Source organism: Hipposideros armiger, unplaced genomic scaffold (genome assembly GCF_001890085.2).
Source record: "Hipposideros armiger isolate ML-2016 unplaced genomic scaffold, ASM189008v1 scaffold_7, whole genome shotgun sequence".
Lineage (NCBI taxonomy): Eukaryota > Metazoa > Chordata > Mammalia > Chiroptera > Hipposideridae > Hipposideros > Hipposideros armiger.
Genome location: NW_017731357.1, coordinates 8259484 through 8277077, shown reverse-complemented (window position 1 = coordinate 8277077; position 17594 = coordinate 8259484). Strand labels below are relative to the sequence as shown.

Here is a 17594-nt window from a genome sequence, read left to right as displayed (position 1 = left end):
CTTAGCTGTAGAGGGCAGTGTCACTGGCCCTCATATGTGGGATCCGAACCGGGGCCCTCTGGCATCCCAAGCCAGCTCTTAACCAACGTGCCACTTGGCCAGCCATACAGTACATTTCTTGAAGTTCCAAAAAATCATTATTATTATTTGACATCATTTTACTTAGACTCTTTGAAGGAATAAAGCAAGCAGAAGACTTTTCTTTCCTGAAAGTTACTAGAAAAGCCACAGGATCCAATGTATTTAACCAGGGACAAGTAAAAAGAACAAATCTCCAAAAACAGATTTGAAGGGCAGTAGGGGAAAATGAATGAAACTGTTTTCTGTTGTATGTACATTATAAATTCTGATTGTCCAATCTAATGATTTCAGTAATAGCTAAATTCTATCACAAGCTTATTATTTGCCAGGCACTGTCTGATTTCCACGTATTAAATTATTTCATCCACACAACAACCCTAGAAGATTATTATACTCATTTTCTGGGTGAGAAATTTAGGTGCAGAGAGGTTAAGTAGTTAAGTGGCAAAGCCACTTGTATGGCTATTTACAACAAATAAGAATTCAATCTCTTTCTTCATATTCTTCTTTTCTCTCAACAATCAGAATACTCGATATCTAAAATGTAAATCACAGCCATATTGATTTCAATGCATTAGCACTTTGCGGAGACACATGAGGCTACATGTGATTTACTATGTTTTGCTTCAGGAATAAAACAATGAGTCAACATAGGACATGTTTTTTTATGTAACTATATATTTATCTTTCTCTTTTTGTGTAGAAGTGGACAACCACTACAAAATAAAGTACAGCTGAAGGGTCGTGACCTCCTTACTCTAAAGAACTTTACAGGAGAAGAAATTAAGTACATGCTATGGCTATCAGCAGACTTGAAACTTAGGATAAAACAGAAAGGAGAGGTATGTAGCATTTTCATCTTACCTTCCATTGCTGCCAATCAGCCTTTTTAAAGACAGCCTTTCCAAAGAAATATGGAAAAGAACACACATTAAAATTCCTAAACAGTAGCAAGTGGTGAAATCACACAGTCAAGGTAATTGATTATCACTGAGTATAGAGGCATATAAAAAGCATAAAAATCAGTTATTCAATGACAAGTCATTGCACTTCTTTCATGTGGAATGTTGAAATTCATTATTAACTGGATCAGAACCTAAGGAATCATTTCTCCGGAAAGATTTTATTTTTATACTTCTTTTCTTTTCTCTGTGTGTTTTCTATTAAGTTAAAAATAAGGATGATGCATTTTTTTCTTAGCAACAAATTTCAATTGTGAATGCATATCAGATATATGATAATTAGGATAATGTAAAAAAATGTGCAATGATGTGACGGTATTTTTAAAAAATGTAGCAAAGAAACGATTAAATGGTAACCCAGTGGGAGAAAAGATGGGATATGGTGCTTAGCTCTAATCATTATTCTGCATTTTGAGCAATTTATGTCTGAAACACGCTTAATTAATGCGGTAGCTTCATGTAGACTGCTTAATCGAGAAAACATTTTCATATTCCAAGCTTTTTCAAAAGCTTGTTTAAAGAGTTGGTTTCAGGTTGAGGAAGTTTTATACAACTTTGATTTTCTTATCTAGTTCACAAGCTCTCCAAGTTCCTAAGAACGAATTGAAAACAGGACTCCAACTGTGATGAGTTGATGTTCCTATAGAAGACCTGAGATAAGGAGAAAAGGTCCCCCAAGATTCCAGGCCTTCGTTATTTACACTGTGTGTGAGGCAGTTTAGCTGGCAGCAATCTATTTGTTCCAGAACTCATCCTATCGGGAGTGTCAATCAATAGAAGAGGAAGGAGGAAGAGCCCCACCCCACACCGAACTCTCCAGATTGTTTCTACACAACTTTCAGAAACAAAGCCTTTGCATTCCCATGAGGATGCATGATCAAAGTGTAGCTGCCACGCTGAGGCGTCACCTTTAGGAGTCTTAGTGTCCCATGTTGTGATAGGGTAGCACATTCCTAGCTGAGAAAACACTTCTGAACCAAGCATCTTCAAGGTCATTGAACACTGATGGGTATTTCCATGGATTTAAGGAAGAAGATGGTTCCAGTGTGAAATGTTAATATACCTTGAAACAACTGTTCAGACTGAACCTAGAGCAACTGATAATACTTTCTAATTATATGCCAATAAGCTGTGGGAGTTTCTGTTCCCTTCCTCCATTTGTATAGAACATGAAAAAAAAAACCACTTTAAATTCACTTTTTAAATCATATTTTGAACACTTATTTGGAAGCAGTGATTAATTAGTCTACATTTTCTGATAACGTCAAGAATAAGTTTTGAAACATAATCCTTAATACTGGATATCAATATATTTTTCATTTTAATTGCATTCTTGTCCTTGGTTTTCAGTATTTGCCTTTATTGCAAGGGAAGTCCTTAGGCATGATTTTTGAAAAAAGAAGTACTCGAACAAGATTGTCCACAGAAACAGGTGAGTCCACAGACAAACTTACCCTAGTGTTGAAGAAGGGGCCGGAGGGTGAGAACCTGGGAAGTGTAACCCAGTGGGAGGATGAGTGTGTCTCTTTAACAACCACAAAGGGGAAACACTGTCCCTGGAGGAGCAGTGCAGGCCTTTGAATGATTTTTCAATTCTCACAGAAGCTGCAAGTAGAAAGATGAGCTTCATCTGCAGGAATTCAATAAGGACTTGAGTAGAAGTCCCAAATAGCAATTTATGTTTGGTACAAAATGTAAGCGGGCACAAATTCTTGGGCCTCAAATTCATGTGGGAGAGAAATGTGTATTATTATATTTTTCTAAAATAAATTTTCTTGGGGAACAGTGTGTTTTTCCAGGACCCATCAGCTCCAAGTCAAGTAGTTGTCTTCAGTCTAAATAGTTGTGGAGGGCGCAGCTCAGCTCCAAGTCCATTTGCCATTTTCAATCTATTTGCAGGGGCACAGCTCACTGGCCCATGTGGGAATCAAACTCGCAACCTTGTTGTTAAGAGAATGCACTCTAACCAACTGAGCCTCCTGGCTGCCCCTGTGTTATTTTTAATATAGAAAACACTTTTTCTTGTTTTTACCAATTTTGCTGGATGGTAGAAACCTAATCTCTGCAATGTTAGGCAATCCTCAGTCATTTCAGATTTGCTTTGCCAATTTAGGGTCTCCTCTCCCTTTCCGCACAGTCGTGGTTCAGTCCTGGAGAATATCTGAATGTCAAGACATCTAGTGCTATGGGGATCTGGTCATTGGTCATCAGGACATCATCATCAAAGGTCCATGCTGGAGTCTTGGCCTTGGCTGTCTCCCATTCACTGTGGAGTTTGCTTCACTCTGATCACCAGACCTGAAATATATCTTAGTTTGGCTTTCTCAACCTCTTGACAGGTCTCCACGCCACACTGGACACAGAGACACTGCAAGGCTCTCTCTACTCTATTTTTCCTTCCTCATGCTGGGTGCCAGGGAGCTCTGTAATATTTGTTGCCTTCTACAATGCTGTCTTAAAAGTACAGCACAGGTGTTCTCATCTCTGGGGTTCCCCAATCTCTTCTGAAATTTTCATCATGCTCCCCACCCTTCAGTACTTGGTCTGGGGATGGACAGGAGGGTACAGTGTTAAAGGTCCATCAAATTCTACTTCTGTTGCTTCTTCTCTCTCACTGCTCTTTTTCCCCTTCCAGTTCCCAATATTGGGAGCCCAGTGATAAAGTAGGAGGGAAAACTTGCTTTGACTATCCATATATTCTTTCAAACCTATTGTTTGTGCCTGGATTCCTAGGCTGTTGAAACTCAAAATTTCTTTTTTCTCAAACTAATATCTATGTACTGAGTTTCAGAAAGTCTATTTTGAAACGTATAATCTACACCTTGCCTTTTTTCTTTCTCTCTGTATTTCTGTTCTACCAGACCTCTCTTGAATGAACAATATGACTTCCCAAATGGGCCAATGGATAGGATTGAGCAGGAGGTACCACTAACAAAAATGCATTGGTTGATTCTTCAAATACCCTACTAACAAGCATCAGAACTTTCTAGGGCTTAGAAGCAAACAACAACTTCATGTGATTCTTGACTTGTAATGATCAGTAATGAAATTCATCAAGTACATAACAAAATGCAGTTCAGAGGGATTAAGTGATTTGCTAACTTCACTCAATTAATACAGATAGCACCAGGATTCAGATGCCAAGTTCAACGCTCTTACTAATGCACTCCCCTTGAGCCCTAAGAGAAGGAAAGAGGAAGAGGGGAAACATATAAGGTGTTGCCTAATCTCTAAAGTCCTAGGGAGAAAACAGATAGAACATTTTGCTATTTAAAGCTGTCTCCTTTAAGAGATCATGTTGACATCTGCCATATAGTAAAGGGGAAATAAATATTGCATAAACCAGTCAGTAATTCTCAAATTCTACTCCCTTTCAACAGTTGTCTTCCATGAGCTGGGCAGAATTTTATTTTATTTTATGACTTTTAATTATGAGTACTTAAGAGGGGTGTTCCTTTTTGAAGTGATCTAAAAATCAATTAAAACATAGAAATTTCTCAATTTGAATTATTTTAAAATGAATTTTTCTTAGTTGTTGGTGCTTTCTACCAGTCTTCTCTGTTCAAATGTTATGTTGATACCAAATATCCTTGAATAAGTGATCAGTTTTACCATTCACATATAATGTGGTTGTTAAGCTATTAATAAAACCAAGAGTGAAGATTTAATAAGCCTTTAGGTGAAGACCCTGTGCCAAGCACTCTACATTAACTACATGGATTACCTCACTTAATCCTCATGAAAACTCTATGAGGGTGAGACCATTGAGGAAAACAGGCTGAAACAGGTTCAGCAAATGGCTCACTGACACATTGCTAATAAATGGCAGACCCAGGATTGGAAGCTATTATTAAATGTATTTTTTAAGTATCTCATTTAGTTTGGACATGTGATAGTCATGTTTTATTCCAGGAAAATTGTTTCTATAGGTGGCATTAAGCATTTTGTTAAATGATGGCTTTCTATAAAGAAGGGCTCTGAAACCGGCACAAAATTGCCAAGTGTAACAAGAAATACATGAGGAAAAGGAACATATGACCATAAAAAGTGATGGTTCACAGAGTATTCATTATTATCCTCAGTAAATACCCGTGGTTTTAATTGCATATGGCATTCTGCCAAACTCAACAGTAGGAGAATCAGTCAGAGGAAGTAGCTGCTTTAAACGCTTACACAAACTGTAAACCTCAATCACGAAAACATGGCAGAGCATTTGCGTTGTGTACATGTGCATCTTAATAGTTATTCCCTGGCACAATGTTTCCTTAAAACCTGTTACCTTGGTATTTAGAATGAAAATAGGATGTAATTGAAACTGCCTGTTACTGCCCGGCTTTGTGCCAGCCTCTGGGATGGGGTGATCCTCACACGACAGTCCACACGACGGTCCTTGAGGATTCCATCCCAAGCCTGAGTTGTGGAGATACAGCAGTATTCCTCCTTATCTCAGGGGACATAATAAAATTCTCCACCCAACTTAAGCCATATTAATTGTGTAATATGGTTTTAAAAAATTTTTACTGGGAAACAGCCATGGTCATTGGTTGGTTACACACTGCTTTCATGCTACAATGGCATAGCTGACTCTTTTAGGGAGGGCTCAGCTCACAGTGGCCCATGCAGGGATCTAACCGGCAACCTTGGTGTTATCAGCACCATGCTCTAGCCAGCTGAGCTAACCGGTCACCCCCTCCTGTAATATTTTTATTACAGTGTAACACACCTACAGAAAAGTGCACAAATCAATAAGCATTTAGTTCAATGAATTCTCACGGTGAACACATCCTTGTAACTAATACCCAGCTAGAGAAACAAGACATTAATAGTGATCTGAAGCCCTCCCTTTTATCTCCTTCTAGCTGCTACTCCCCCTACCCAAGGGTTATCATTATCCTGGCTTCGAACGTCACAGATTAGTTTTGCCCGTTTTTGAACTTCATACCATTCAGCATATGCTCTTTTGTGTTTGGCTTCTTTGGCTCTGCATTAGGTTTGTGAGATGTATCGATGTCACTGTGTGTAGTTGTAGATCATTCATTCCTCACTCGCTCTTTGTGTACGCCTGCTTGGCAAACCGTACAATTCTCCTGTGTGTCTACTGATGATTATATTCTTTTATTGCAAGTTAATTGAGCAGATAGACGGAGAGATTTATTAATCTCGGTAAGTGCAGTAGCTGATAGAAAAATGCACAGGGCATCCTAAGAGACGGCTCTTTTCATTATTGAACACTGGTATTTGACTTTCAAGGTGACACAGAAGCTGGTGCTTTCCAGGCTGTTTCAAATTCATCATCTTTACAAAGGTGGCAATATAAAAATTGTGATACTATTCCGCAGGTAGGAAAGTGAAGCGCAGAGAGGTTAATGACTGCCTTAGTTCTATCAGAAGAGCCCTAAGATTTCCAGTGCGTGAATTTTATTTATACCCTTTCTTCCAAAGCCTGCAGGGCTCTGTGAGGAAAAGAAAGAGCAAAGTAAGATGTACTTTTATTTTCCCAGACAGAAATTATTACTAGAACAAACCCGTTATTCAAAACTATCTGATGTGAATGCATAAACAAATGAAACCGATAAAAGCAGACTTCTCTGGATGAAGGGTGAAGAAAGGGTATAGACCTGTCTCTTTGCTCTCCTCTCAGCAATGGCAGCTCCTGGTGGCTTCTCCTGAAGCAGGTATTGCCACCCAGGTCTGATAAACTGGTGAATGCATGACCTGTGATTTTGCATTGGAGCCCGAGGCTTCCTTCTGATCAATGACCAGAACTGCAGAGGCAATGCTTTCTTGGGGGCAATGTCTGCCATTTTATCTCTTTCAGGAACCGCTGAAGGCTTTGACTCTTACTTCTTAACACTTTCTGTAACTCTTCCTCCTACCCCTACCTTGTAAGTCCAGGTTTGATGAGCATCTTTATAACACAAAGAGAGAAATGAAAAGGCAAAAAACGAATCCTGGGTTATTACAGCAAAATGACTTCCAGTCAAAGGAAGAGTGTGACTTGGGGCAGACCTGCCAGGACGCGTTAAACTTTGTGTGAAATGTTCCTCCATAGTCCTCAACCCTTAAGGACTTTCATCCCTGTGCGAGGCACATAGTAGGTACAAAATAAATACTTCCTCAATGAATGTGCAGTATTCATATTTGTTTAGGTGACTTTATCTGTTTATAAACAGATTAAGTGCTCAGGAGTGACTTGTGATTATCATCATCACTAAATCCCATTAGCTCACTTCACACATACTAGAACATTCTGTTCTTTTTGTTAACAAAATTCGGAGATGTTTGCAAGTGAAAATAATGAGTCCTCTCTGCAGAGTCAAAATTCCTCCTACATTCATTCAACGAGTATTTGCTGAGCATTTACTATGTACCAGCATTTATTCTAGGTTCTTGAGAGTGATACATCAGTGAACAAAAGAGAGGAAAATCCCTGCCTTCATGGAGCTAATATCCTAGTGGGTATATAGACAATACACAATAGACATAATAAATAAGTGTATGATATCTTATGTTGGAAAGTGATAAGTACTCTCAGCAAGGAGAAGAATATGACTGGAACTGAGGGAAAAATATGTACTCCATTATTTGGACATTGGCTTTTACTATGAGCGAAATGGGGAAACTTTGGAGGGTTTTGAACAAAGGAGGGACAGGATTTAACTTGCTTTTTAAAAGAATCTCTCTGACTGCTCTATTGAGAATAAGCTGTTGAGGTGGGCGTGGAGACATGATAGAAACAGTACAACCTGTGACTAGGTGGCTATTGTATACAGAGGCCGGGTCTAGAGTGGTAGCAATGGAGGGAGTAAAAGGGACATATTTTGGATATGTTTTGAAGGAAGAGCCAATGAGATTCCTGATGTATTGGGTAAGAGAGAGATATCAAGGATGACTTCAAGGTTTCTGTATGAGCAACTGTGAGCAGGATGGAGCAGGATAGAGGGGATGATCGCGAGTTCCATTTTGGAAGTATTAAGCTTGAGGTGTCTATTAGACACTCAGGCAAAAATGGTGAAAAGGTAGTTGGATATTAGTCAGGAATAAGGGAGTGTGATTTGGCCTACAGATATCTGGAGTCATCAGCATATAGTTGATATTTAAGGTCATGGGATTGGATACGATTATAAAAGGAATGAATGTAGATGGAGGGAAGAGGACTAATGATTGGCCCTGGGGCACGTCAACATGAAGAGGTCAAGGAAAAGAGAAGGAGTCAGCAATGGAGATTGTGAAGGAGCAACTAACTACCAAGGTAGATGTAAAGGTAAGAAACTGTGATGTCCTGGACAGTGTGTGAAGAAAGTTAATTAAGATAAAGGTGGTAGACAACTTTTTAAAATGCTACTAAGAAAAATGAGAATTTAAATGGCCACTAGATGTAGCGATGTGAAGTTCATTGGTAACCTTGGTGAGAGGAGTTCTGGAGCAGTGTTGGGGGGTTGGGGTGGGGCAAAGCCTTATGGGGATCGATTTGAAGGAAATGAGAAAAGAGGATCTGGAAAGAGAAAGAAAAACAAAAAGTTTTTCTGCAAAGAGCAAAGAATTGAAGGGATATCTGGTGGGGGAAATAAGACAAGAGAAAGTTTGCAGTTGTTTGTATTAATGAGCGAAAAAAAGAGAATAGCAGGGGTGATCGGTTAGCTCAGTTGGTTAGAGCACAGTGCTCATAACACCAAGGTTGCCGGTTCAATCCCCACATGAGCCACGGAGCTGTGTCCTCCACAGCTAGATTGAAACAACTACCTGACTTGGAGCTGATGGGTCCTGGAAAACCACACTGTTCCCCAATTAAAAAAAAGAAAAGAATAGTCTATTCAAGATGTAGGTAATGTAAGGGAGAAAGGCAAGAATTGCTGGAGCAATGTTGAATAAGCAAGGGGGTATAGCTTCCAGGGCATACATGGGAAGGAAGGAAAGCACAATATATGGGTACAGATGCTGGCAGGTGGGGAAATGGGGGTGTGGAATCTGGAAGTCCTCTGATCACTATCATTTTTTTCAGTGACGTAGGAAGCAAGGTCATCAGCTTAGTGCTGGCTCTACTTTGAAAATGCAGAGGGTGCCAAAAAATTGTATGCACATTTTTAAAAAGGAGAAAACTGTATTAAAATTGTAATACAATGACTGACACTAGCATTCATTTGATTAACACCATCTTTTGAGTGAACATCACACTACACATTGCTACCATAATTCAATTCAACTTCGAAAAGTAATACATGAGTAACAGCTCAAAATGTGTATGCATTTTTTTGGCACCCCAAGTATATGAAGAATCCAATCACTTTCTCATCACTTCAGCTGCTACTACCCTGATCCAAGCTACCAACTCTCACCCAGATTTTTGAAACAGTCTTCTGACTGGTCACCCTGCTTTGGCCCATGTCCCACTACAGATGTTCTATGAAAACGTAAGCCCAATCATATCATTCCTCTGCTCCAACCTTTAAATGGCTTCCCAGCTATTCAGACAAAAGTCAGAGTTGTTGCTTCCTCCCCACCTTCCTCCTGCAACCTCACCCCTTACTATCCTCACACACCCTGCATCTTATGCACCAGCCTTCTTGGTGTGCCTTGAACCTACCAGTCATGACCCTTCTTTGTGACCTCAGGACATTCTCTTCCCACTGTCTGGTATGTTTCAGTGTGGCTTCCTTGACCAGGTTAAAATTACAACTCCTATTCCTTATATTCCCTATCCCCACTCCATGCTCTATTTTTCTTGTAGTACTTATCAACATCTATCATACAAGGCATTTACAGTAGTCCCCCCTTACCCACAGGGTATACATCCCAAGACCCCCAGTGGACGCCTGAAACGACGGACACTACTGAACCCTCTCTCTATATTGTTTTTTTCCTATACATACATACCTATGATAAAGGTTAATTTATAAATTAGGCACATTAAAAGATTAACAACCATAACTAATAATGAAGTGGAACAATTATAACAATATACTGTAATAAAAGTTATGTGAATGTGGCATTATTAAGTAAAATAAGAATGACTTGAACACAAGCGCTGTGATACCATGACAGTCAATCTGATAACCGAGATGGCTACTAAGTGACTAATGGGCAGGGAGTGCATACTGAATGGATACATTTGACAAAGCGATGATTCATGTCTTGGGCAGGATGCGGCCAGACAGCACAAGATTTCATCACGCTACTCAGAATGGCATGCAATTTAAAACTCATGAATTCTTTATTTCTGGAATTTCTATTTAATATTTTCAGACTGTGGTGGACCGCGGGTAACTGAAACCTCAGAAAGCTCAACTACAGATGAGGACAGCCTATTGGCATGTACTCATTCAGTTTATTATCTGTCTTTCCCCACTAGACTATAAGCTCCATGTAGGTTAGGGACTTGTAGCATGTTTACAGAGCTTTCCCCAGTGCCTAGAACGGCACCAGGCACATAATTTTAGAATGAATGAATACATTTCAGAACCATGTTGTGAGGCCGGGACCTGCTGTGGTCACTCCAGAGAGAAAAGATTGCCTCCCACTAAAATTTCATTTGATTGTTGACAGTGTGGGCTCCACCCATGCACCAAGAGGGTATGAAAAAGTTTATTACTCACATAATGTGGCTTTCTGGGGAGAGTAGGGCTGGCTCCCAAGCTGGTCCAGAAGTGGCATTAGAGACCAAGGAAATGTTACTGGCCTGGCCTTCTATTGTGGGTAGGGGTTGGGGTTGGGTAAGGATTCCCACACAGAGGTCAGGACTTGCATAGTTTGAACTTCCTGCTGGTGCCAAAGGAGGGATCACATGCACTTTCTTATTAGCTTGCCCAGATATAGGGCAGGAGGAGAAGGGAGAGTGATAGTAGGCTTGAAAGCTTGCAGCAGTCAAACATCACAAATGGAGTCAGATGCTTTATTATAGGACCCTTAGCAAGTAGGAATGTTAGTGTGTTTTGTGTTCTCTGGTTCCACTTGGGATATAGCTGCAAGGGGTCTTAGGACTCTAGGCAAACTGCCTGATAGTTCAGATGAAGAAGACTGAGTCCAGTTCCAATTTGTTGTCCTGTCTCTAGATCCCACTGTAAATTGGCTCAAGGACTGGCTCCCCTATGGAAAGCCCTTGGACTCTAGGTTCTTAAAAACAATCTTGGGGGTAGCCGATTAGCTCAGTTGGTTAGAACATTGTGCTGATGACACCATTGCCGGTTCGATCCCCGCATGGGCCACTGTGAGCTGTGCCCTCCATAAAAGAGTCAACTATGCCACTGTAGCATGAAAGCAATGTGTAACCAATGACCACGGCTGTTCCCCAATAAAATTAAAACAAAAATCTTGAACACATTTTTAGACTCTCTGACTCTTGGAAGATGTCAGAGGGGTAGTAGCATGGGGAAGGGGAGTTATCACTTTGTGAGGGGAGTAAATGTCTAACTATTACATTGTTTTGTACACCTGAAAGTAAGACAAAAATAAAATTAAAAAAAGAGAACATCTTTAAGTACAAAATAGGTAGATTATAATTATTTCATTTTATGCAGTAACAGAAATGAGGACTATTGTTTTGATGTGGATTTTTCTGAGTTTCACTTTTAAGTAAGAAAGTTATGAAACAGAAAGTAGAAAGATTAGCATAATGAGCACACCAATACCCCTTACATCAATCTAACAACTGTTAATATGTTGCCTTCTTTGAGTTATGTATGCATTTTTGTTGCTGAAGTATTTCATAGTAATGTAAAGCAATGACATCTTACCCCAAAATCTACCAGTAAGCATATTTAATTAAACAAGGATAGTTTCATATATAACTATAATATCATTATCACACCTAACAAAAATGATTCCTTACTATCATGTAACATCCATCCATATTCAAGTTGCATCATTCAAATGTGTTAAGGCTTACGTGGTGTGTTTCATGAGATCTTGGGTCAAATTCCCCTGCATGGGTCTAAAACTCCTCATCCCCTAGTTCACTATGTAATTAATTATTTCCTCCTTTCTCATGGGAAACAGATGAAATTAGAAATTTCTGACTGTTGTATATTTCCCAAAAGACAAATTAGGCATATTACAATAAGAAGGAAAACAGTAATGTCTGCAAAATTCCTTAGACATGTCTCTATGTTGTAATTATACTTATTTGCCCTTACTTTGAGTATCTGCTTACTGAAGCTGTCTCCAATGAGATAGTAGAGGTTTGATCGGATGTCACCATTTCCCATAATTTTGCCCCAGGGTGTGTTATAAAAGGGCTCTGCTTGCACTCGCAGAGTTTAGCTGTGGCTTGGGGCAGACCCCTCTGTATCATCCTCTTCAGGCCAGTGGAACGTGCTGTCAAGGTGGGGAAGGAGCCATTCTCATCTGCTCAGATGTGTGCAATAATCTCACATTCCACAGAGGGTTAAGAAGTGGTGAGGGTAATATGTGAGCAGGGCTCAGCTTTGTCTTGCTTGGAGTATAAATGAAACAGTAGACTGACCCTTTGACTTTGCTGACTATTAGTGACGTGAAACTACCATTTCAATGCTTACTTTATTTTAATTAAAAAAATAATTAAGGTATAATGTATTTATACAGTAAAGTACACAGATCTTAAGTGTACAGTTCAGTGTTGAAGAATACATATACCCATGTAACCTACAAACTGAATCAAGGTATAAAACATTCCCATTACCCCAGAGAGTTCACCAATGCTCCTTCCCAGACAGTCACCCTTTTTAGAAGTAACTATTGTTGTAATTTCTGCCACTCTGTTAGTTTTGTCCATTCCAGAACTTCATATAAATGAAATTATGCATTATCTAGCCTTGTGTCTAGTTTCATTCAGCAATTAAAATTTGTGAGATTCATCTATGTTGTGTGTATTTGTAGTTCACTCCTTTTTATTGCTGAGTACTATTCCATTGCAATCTGTGATATCCCATACTATGGTTTATTTTTATCTTCTCCTGGATCGACATCATTATCTATTTTAAAGAATAAAAACCAGGAGTAGCCTCTGAAAGGGGAACAGTGCCCCCATTATTTCCAGGTTCTGAACAAGAGGGTGGAAAAATGGGCACACATCTGAAGGAGAGTTGAGTGTTTGTACAAAAATTCCCTCAGTTTCTCATGTTGCTTTGCCTGGGAATTCCCTATCAGAGAAGTTGGAGAACTTCAAAGATTTTGACTTTTCAATTGAGATGGTGCCAGTATCTCATAATTGTGTTTCCTGCTGTAGTTCAAAATGCTTTTGTTTCTCTTTCTTTTATTGTAGGCTTTGCACTTCTGGGAGGACACCCTTGTTTTCTTACCACACAAGATATTCATTTGGGTGTGAATGAAAGTCTCACAGACACAGCCCGGTTTGTAAATTTGCTTCTCTTCAAACCTTATTTCAGAATTTATAGATAGATTAAAAAAAACATGTTTCTCTTTTAATAATGTTTTTCCCTCTCACTATTCTCTATTTCCGTCTTTCCCTCTTTACTTGATATTCTGAATGCCTCTCCCTTATCCTCTGGCCACTTTCCATGGGTTAAGATAATTTTTTTCTTAGCAATTTGAAGAGGTTTCTGATTATAAAATTTCAAATTTTGGGAAACTTAGAAATCAGCAAGCATGACTCTTCCATTTTACAATTGAAAACGGAGGACCAGAGAAATTGACACGTTCAATGACTCACGGCCATTTGCATCGGAGCAGGGCATAATAGTAATAGATATCATTTACTGAGCATGTATTATGTGTCAGCATTGTTCTAACTCATTTCATCCTTATAACAACCCAAACCAATTGGCATAAAGGGGTGAAACTTAATTAGGGTCATACCAGCTACTTTAACACAAAATCTCAAAATGTCAGTGGCCTAACATAGTACAGATGTTCCTGATTGGTAAGAGGGAAAGACTCATTATTTGTGTGGCCATTGAGAGATTCTGGATGAAAGTGGTTCTTCAATCTTTAACATGTGTCCTGTAAGGTCACCCTGGGTGTCAACATCCAGCCACAAGCTAGGGGAAGAGAACATGGACACAGGATACTTGCTTCAAAGCCACCTTAGCAGGGAAGTGGCACGCACAATCCTTTTCAATCACATTCTATTGGCAAGTACTAGTAGCTCACCCCCACCTAGATGAAAGTAGAGGTGGGAATAGACTCGTAACCACTATATTATAGTTAAAGATTGACACATAGGCCCCCTGACTCCCCATGCAGCACTCTCACCATTATATCATGTCTGGTCGAAAAATGCAGAGCAAATGTCTTTGTTTAAATATTTTACCCTTGCAATGGAAGACTACTGGGTTTTTTTCTTTCTGAAAATGATGTGCCATAAAGTAACTCTTTGCAGACACTTCCTGCTTTTTATGGCAGCTACCCTAGTATATACTAAAGAAACCACCTCATTTGAATTGCTAAAGAGATTTGAACTCACTCATCTTTAAACATTTTTGTTGCATTATTTCAGACGAGACAATATTAGTATTAAGAAGTGTGGTGTTCATCTTCTGGATGCAAAGGACAAAAAGAATAAATAAACATAAATGAGGTTTTCTTCCAAATATGCTGCCACTGACTGGGATTTATATTAGCCTAATAATTCTCTTTTCATGAAAGTGAAATATACCTTACTCGAGAGCAAATATTACAAGCTGGTTAAGGAACGAGGCCAGGGACACAGCCAGGAGAGAGTTTCATGAGGATCCTCCATTTATAATAGAACCAAGCGAATGACAGTGAATGGGTCACGTGTGAACTAGTGGTTGGAAAAGGGCACAGTTGGAGGAACAGCTGAGCATCCAATAAAGAGTTAAGGAGTGCAGACTGGCAGCCAGAAAGAGGTCAGGGCCCAGAAATCAGTGGAGTGGCAGGACCCCCAAAGCAAGAAACAAATAGCCAAGTGTGGATTGAAAGCTGAGGATGAGTATAAACATGTTCTTTTCTGGGCTTGCTCTCCACATGTTACATGGATATATGGATACATAAAATTTGATCCATACAATTCCTTCTGATCATTCCATCTTATACAAAAGATTGAATGAAAACAACAGCTCCTTCTTAAAGGGTGTATACTATGGACCTCTTGTGCTATTATCTCAAATCTTTGTAAAAACCTTACAAAGTATTATTGGCCCAATTTTACAGATGATGAGATCATGACTCAGAGAAGTAAAGGAGTTTAGAAGCTAAGTCAGATTTAAATCATGCTGGTTTTTTTTAAGGCTATGCTGTTTTAACTACCCCTACTGCTTCTTGCGTACATCCCATGAGAGGGGCAGTGAAATACGTTATGGAAATCATCGGCTACTGTGTCCTTAGGTCCCAAGACCATCCCATGTTTGATGATTCAGCTGGAGGAGTCACAGGACTCAGCATATAGTCATACTCGTGGCCGTGATGTGTTACAGTGAGAAAGAACAGCAAGCACAAGCAATGAAAGGAAAAGGCACAGGTAGCCAAGTTCAAGGGAAACCAGGTGCAAGCTTCCAAGAGTCCTCTCCCAGGGGAGACACTCAGGACACGCTTAATTCCCTTAGTAATGAGTTGTCACAACACATGTGAAATGTTGCCAACCAGGGAAGCTCCTTAGAGACTCATTGCCCAGGGTTTTCACTGGGAGATGGTCACAGAGCATCCTCTGTTTGACATGTACCCAAATCCCAGACTCCCAGGAGGAAAGAAGGTGTTTACTTTAACCCTCATTGTTTGTAAAAACATTTTAGGCTCAGTGAGCAACTCTTATCAGTCCTAGAAATGGTGGAGAGCCTGCCAAAACCGAAGTTCCCAGATGCCATCCAGGGCTTCTTAGAAGCAGGGCTTTCACAGGATAGCGGTCAGGCCTGCTGTGTTAACTCCTTTCTGCTCATGGCTTGGAAACCACAAGGCTTGAGATCTAGTCCAAGCTTTGCCACTTACCTAGTTTGTTACCTCCACAGGTGAACATTTTCTAAAATGTCAGGGAGTTCTGATCCTTAAGGTTCGCTTTATACTCTCGAATGCATACAAATGTATCAGATACAAAGTTAGAGTCTTTAAAAAAAGGTGTGTCCCAATGTAAACCATGTGTAGACAGATGCAGAGTAATTTGGATAGGGGTAGAAACAGGAGGTAGAGAGATAATTTCTAATTTTGCAGGTTAGGGTTCAGATGGTGTCTGGGCACCTACATTTTCCCAAGCTCCTCAAATGATTCTGCTGCCAGGGTGGCTGGACCACACTTTGAGACCCTGAATTGTAAGGTTGTGCTGTGATCCTGGGCTGTTGTGCGTTAGTGAAAGGAATGGTAAAGAAGAACCAACTAATTAGATATTTATATGGTTTCATGATAACTGATTATGAAGGATATATTGATAAAGGAGACAAAATGATTTCAGATTAGTTAGTATTAAAATACATATGCATATATTAGCAGAAGAAGGAAAATGAAAGGAGTTTCTGCTTTGTGGAGGAGGTGATAGATTAGGTATTGGACCTACTGCATTGAAGGTTGAGCCTCCAAGTACAACTGGCCACAGGCCATTGGAGATGAAGAACTTGGACGAAGTTCAAAGCTGGGGAAATAGAAGTATAAGCTCAGTGGTGGAAAACGAGTTCCAGCGTCTCATTGTGGGAGAATTGCAGAAGGCTGAACCTTGAGGAGAGGTGCCATTACAGAGGGGCGGGAGGAAATCACCAGGGTACAAGGAAAATAAGGATAAGACAATCAGAAGAGGCTGGAATGGGAGATGGGGATGTCAGAAAGGGGGATAGAGGAGCTACTGTGGAACTCTGACTTTCTTTTGTGTACCGCATTACTGCTTAATCTGCCAAAACATCTGACAAAAAAGATATGGCTGAGATTCAGAAACTCAATACATTTAAATTGAAGAAGACAAGAGAAACCCACTGCCTTTCACAGAAGCAATTGAACAGGAGAAGCAAGGAAGTGAATCTTAATGACATCTACCCTGCTGATATGCACTGTACAATCCATAGCAATCGCCTCCTTGCTTTTTGTGGAAGTGAAACTTTGTAAGATGCAAAAAGATTGGATGATGTTTAAAGGACAGCGCTGGTCCTTTCAAATCAAGAGAATAGTGCACATCTGACAATGCCTGATGGCTCTGCTTCTCCATCTGCCTGTCTGGCTGCTTTGGGGTCTTGTTGGAATAAAAAAAAAGGGACTGCCCCACTGGTGAAAGAAGAACCTGTCAGGCAATACAGTGAATGTGGCAATTGGAAAGGAAAAAAGAAAGGCAAAATTGGGCCAGCCTCCTGAAAGCTGTTAAATGTAACTTCCAAAGTGTCTCTTATTTAGCCAAATGATTTAATTATTAATTTATTCAAAAATATTTATGGAATTCCTAGTTTTTCTTCCAGGCATTGTTTTAGCATTGAGAATAAAATGCTGATCAAATCAAACAAAATCATTGTTTGAGTGGAAATTATAGTCTAGAGCAGCCGTTCTCAACCTTCCTAATGCCGCGACCCCTTAATACAGTTCCTCATGTTGTGGTGACCCCTAACCATAAAATTATTTTCGTTGCTACTCTATAACTGTAACTTTGCTACTGTTATGAATCGTAATGTATCTTTTTGTTTTCTGATGGTA

General features: G+C 39.7%; 1 protein-coding gene across 1 annotated transcript in view; it reads left to right on the top strand.

Annotated features, from left to right (window-relative positions):
* Nucleotides 1-17594, top strand: part of OTC (ornithine transcarbamylase) — a 48602-nt gene that overhangs the window by 11185 nt on the left and 19823 nt on the right. Inside the window, exons 2-4 of the mRNA XM_019648769.1 lie at nt 785-923; nt 2394-2475; nt 13279-13366. Coding sequence (XP_019504314.1) covers nt 785-923; nt 2394-2475; nt 13279-13366 — 309 coding nt within the window. The remainder of the gene's footprint in view (nt 1-784; nt 924-2393; nt 2476-13278; nt 13367-17594) is intronic.